The sequence below is a fragment of the Onychomys torridus genome, chromosome 9, assembly GCF_903995425.1.
Source record: "Onychomys torridus chromosome 9, mOncTor1.1, whole genome shotgun sequence".
Classification (NCBI taxonomy): Eukaryota; Metazoa; Chordata; class Mammalia; order Rodentia; family Cricetidae; genus Onychomys; species Onychomys torridus.
In genome coordinates, this window is record NC_050451.1 from 49,761,527 (window position 1) to 49,766,218 (window position 4,692).

The 4,692-nt window shown below is 48.9% G+C and overlaps 1 protein-coding gene across 1 annotated transcript; it reads left to right on the forward strand.

Moving 5' to 3' along the window:
• The first annotated feature begins 696 nt into the window (after positions 1–696).
• Positions 697–2,618, forward strand: Arl11 (ADP ribosylation factor like GTPase 11). Its single transcript, XM_036199703.1, has 3 exons — positions 697–809; positions 1,237–1,302; positions 1,390–2,618. Exon 3 carries the CDS (start codon positions 1,501–1,503, stop codon positions 2,029–2,031), a length of 531 nt encoding a protein of 176 aa, XP_036055596.1. The 5' UTR covers positions 697–809; positions 1,237–1,302; positions 1,390–1,500; the 3' UTR covers positions 2,032–2,618.
• Positions 2,619–4,692: the final 2,074 nt, after the last annotated feature.

The following is a 4,692-nucleotide window of genomic DNA, read 5'->3' on the forward strand; positions in this document are numbered from 1 at the left end:
ACACACACACACACACACACACACACACACACACACACACACACACACACATGCACCCAGTAAGAGGATTGCATGACTATTTTGAAACCATCTTAGGCTACAAAGAAAAAATTAAAAAGGTAGTGCTATTCCAAGATTAAACAGTTGGAGTGTGTGTGTGTAAGATTGTGGTTCTAGAAGAGTATTTTATGAATATTCTTATCAGTCATGCATGCAGGAGATTCCCACCTTTGTTTACTTATTTATTATTAATTAATTCAACATTTCTTCCTCCTTTTTTGTTAGGGCTTGACAAGTGAGTCCGTTTTGATTCCTACAAGCTTCACAGTTTGGCAAATCAAAGCTTCTCCAAGCATCAGAAAAGCATTGATGCATGGCGTGCCAAAATGACCCATGTTTCAGAATTCCTCAGGAGGTCACAACAATCAAGGAAAGGGCAACAGAAAGCAGCTAAGGTGGCACTCCTTTGCTCTTGTGCAGTCCTCACAGACCCTGGAGACAGGTGTAAGTGAGACTTGGTGCTGGGCTGCCCACAGACCCCGGGAACTCGGCTGCTGTAAATGGGACTTGGTGCTGGGCTGGACTCCACCGACAGCTGGAGAACTGAGACGTCTCTGAGGCACAGCCCCAATCAGGAAGGCTGTCCGCCCTGGCCACTTGAGAGGAAGTACACAGAGGACAAGTTGCAACAGCCAGTGTACTTCCTTCAGGCCTCACTCTTGGGACATGGTGACCAGCGGAAAGCAGCTTGGTGGTGGAGGAGTGCCTTCGTGGAGGGACGCCTGCCCGGGTCCAGGCACACCACAGAGGTAACTTCAATGTCTGCGGGAGTGAGTAAGGCTCCTGGGGGCACACTCACAGGAGTGCTGTGTTCCTTCCCTTACTGCCCCCAGCTTTTCACTTGTAGGCAGTTCGTAGGCCTTAAAGATCAGGGTTTCTTAAAAACCGTGTGGGGTGTTCTAGAGGCCTTTGCAGAAGGTGTAGAACACTTCTTGGCTCTGGTTCAAATGTGCCCAAGTCCGCAGCGGTTGTCAATAGATATTAGAGAGGCCAGTCCTGGGAGAAGTTCCAAGAAGTTAGCACTTGGTGACCTGGCTTCTCTGCTCAGTCTGGAATGCAGTGTGCTGCCACTTCTGGGTGTAGGGAGAAAAACGGAAGGGTTAGAGGGCCACAGACTGTGCTGCCTCTACTGTACGGGGTCTGAAGCCTCATCTCACCTCTGCTTTCACTGCCTAGGAAGGACACCCGCGTTCTGTATCTTCAGGCAGTCCTCCAGCAGGGCAGCAGACGGGTCAGCTGCTGGTGAGTCACACTTCCTCATTTCCTAGACCTTTCAAAGGTCCAGCCTGGGTCTGAAACCCTCCCCTGAAATGACTTATTTTGTTCTAGGGTAGACGCTCAGTGTGTCTGCAGGGGCTTGCATTTCTCCATTTAAAAAAAAAAAAGAACAGCTGATGTGCACCTCCAGCCTTCCTGCAGTTGGATTTGTCAGCGACCAGCATGGGCTCTGTGAATTCCAGAGGTCACAAGGGAGAAGCCCAGGTGGTGATGATGGGCCTCGACTCTGCTGGCAAGACCACGATCCTGTACAAACTGAAAGGGAACCCACTGGTGGAGACCTTACCCACTGTTGGTTTCAACGTAGAGCCTCTTGAAGCTCCTGGACATGTGTCACTGATTCTCTGGGACATTGGGGGACAGAGCCAGCTCAGGGCCACCTGGAAGGACTACCTGGAAGGCACCAGCATCCTTGTGTATGTGCTAGACAGCACAGATGAAGCCCGCTTGCCTGAGGCGTTGGCTGAGCTTGAGGAAGTCCTGGAAGACCCCAACATGGCCGGTGTCCCTTTCTTGGTACTGGCCAACAAGCAGGAGGCCCCTGACGCTCTTCCAATGCTTGAAATCAGAAACAGGCTGGGCCTGGAAAGGTTCCAAGACCGTTGCTGGGAGCTCCGGGCTTGCAGTGCACTCACAGGCCAGGGGCTACAGGAAGCCCTGCAGAGCCTGCTGCACTTGCTGAGATCCTGCTGAAACACAGTAACCTGTGACTCGAGGCTGGAGCGGGACAGGGATCCGACCAGCCGGACCCCCTGAGCAGGTGGAAGAGCTTATCCTTGCTTCTATGAACAGGAAGGACCAGCTGATCCTTGAGAAACTGCAGCTCAGTTTGCCACACAAGACATCCTTTTACTCTTGGACAGGATATTTTCTTCTCAGGACGTGCTCACGGTGGCACTTGTGCTGAAAACCAACTGTTTTGTTGTTGTTGTTGTTGTTGTTTTTTAAATAATAATAATAGCTGGGGGGATATAAAAACCCTCGAAATACCTCATGAAATAGCTCAGGACCAAGTGTGAATGCAACCAAGTTGGCGACAATAACTGAGAACCAAGTTCACAATGGAGAGGAAGTCTCAAAACTGCATCTGAGTGTCACCTGGACCTGCTGTCTTCAGGAGCGGTTCTTCCTGCTGCCTCTGGGCACAGGCCATTGTCACTCTCCCTACAGTGCGCTGGGCAGGCGGCAGAGGGGGCCGTTCAGCTCACACAATTTCACCCTGCTCTCCAACTCAATTAACTCCTCTCTGCCCTCCACTCTATGTTGTAAAAAATAAAACTAAACTCCACGTGTACTCTCTTTCTTCTTGTACCTTTTACTTTCTAGCACATGTCTTTCCCTACATAGGAGAAGATCAGGGGCTGGAAGGTGACTTAGCAGGTAATGGCACTTGATATTGAGCCTAATGATCTGGGTTTGGTCCCCCAAAACTACAGGGTGGAAGGAGAGAACTATTCCTGCAAATTGTCCTTTGACCTCCACACATGTGCTGTGGCACATGCATGCATGTACATGCACACACACACACACACACACACACACACACACACACACACACAATGGCAAGCATGTGTCTTCCATCCTCCAGTAAGTACATATTTCAAAAAAGTGTTCTCAATCAGATCAAGCTTGGGATGCAGCACAGTGCCTTAAATGCGTGTACCAAGTTTCGGGGTCCATCTCTAGCATTCGATTGGGGGTGCAGGAAGTGTAAAGGTCAACGGTGCCTGCCCGTAATCCCAGTGTCTGGAGGTCAGAGATGTGAGGAGGACCAGGAGTTGAAGTCCAGCAGGGACTGCAAAGTAAAACATTAATTCTAGTAAAATAGATCCGATGGGTTGGTTTTAATGATCCGTGTGTAGAGGGTGAGAGCTGCTTCATTGTGCCAAAACAAACAATCCCCTTGTGGTGGCCACACAGCCCTGGGCGGGAGGGGGGGCAGTCTACATAGTGAGACCCTGGGAAAGGGAAGGAGAGAGGAAGAGCAGAAGGGAGGAAGGAAAAAGAAAGAAGGTTGAAGAAGTACAGAACAAGCAAATCAACAAAACCTGCCCAGCAAACCATCGCTACCTGTGGACCGGAAGTTACGAGTGAGTTGTGATCTGAAGATCCTGGGGATGGCAACAGTTCTCTCCAATTCTCTCGCTACAATCCAGGGACGGGGACAGATGTGCTGCTGTATTGTTGTGTATTATAAAGACACATCTGTACCCCGTATTGTGAAAAGGAATCTGCATGTGCCTGCATGTGCGTGTTATTAGCAGCTGGACATGCATACATTAGAAATGGTTTCTTGTTCTGAGTTAACCCCTCCCAGCCCAGCTACACATCTCTCTCTCTCTCTCTCTCTCTCTCTCTCTCTCTCACACACACACACACACACACACACACACACACACACACACAGCACCACTACAAAAGAGGTCTTTCAGAAAGCATAGACAGAGGGGGTAGGATAGAAAGAGTCCCTGTAGCCAACCAAGTGAGATATTAAGGCACCCAGGTATAATGGTTTGAGGCAAGGCACAGGACCTTAAGGCAGACCTGTGGACCACACAGCAGTTGGGCTGGATTGATGAACTAAGGCTCTAAGGAACCATACTGATCTGAAGCCCAGGGGCAGTTGGCAATTCTCTGTCTGTTGGTCCTCTAATGCACCTATTAGGTGGTCCTCTGTAGCATCAGGTGAGTGACTTTTACACTCCCTTGATCTGGTGTGTGCAGTAAGTTCTTGGGCCTGGCTTTTCTGATATGGTTTAAAAATCTCATGTGCTCATATGGTCTCAATTTTCATGTTGTCTGTTTGTTCAAGACAGACTCACTATGTAGCCCTGACTGGCATGGAATTCACTATGTAGATCAGGCTAGCCTTGAACTCAGATAAATATGCCTGCCTTTGCCTCATGTGTGCTGAGATTAATGGCCACCACAACCAACCCATAAGATCTCGATTCACTTTGAATGTATAGATGGTGCTTGTTTCTATATCTGCACTCAAAATGGAGCCTACAGCCGCTTGTCAATGGAGTCACCCAGGGCAAGGCATGGCCTGAAGCCACTGTTTCACACACTGTGGAGTTACTTAGAGCAGGGCACAAGGTCTAGGTTCAATCTCTAAAACTGTTTTTATATCTCCCCCACAAGAAAAAAATGGGGAGAGAGTTGTGGGGAGAAGGTTGGTTGTCTCTCTTGAATATAAGATTCATCACTCTGCTGTGGAACAATATTTTTATACATTGTAGATGTAACTGTCTTGTTAAATAAGAAACACAGAGCCAGTTGCAGAGTTAAAAACCACGAGGTCAGAGCAAGAGTGGGGAAAACCTTACCCTTCACTGCTTCTGCTGTCCTTCC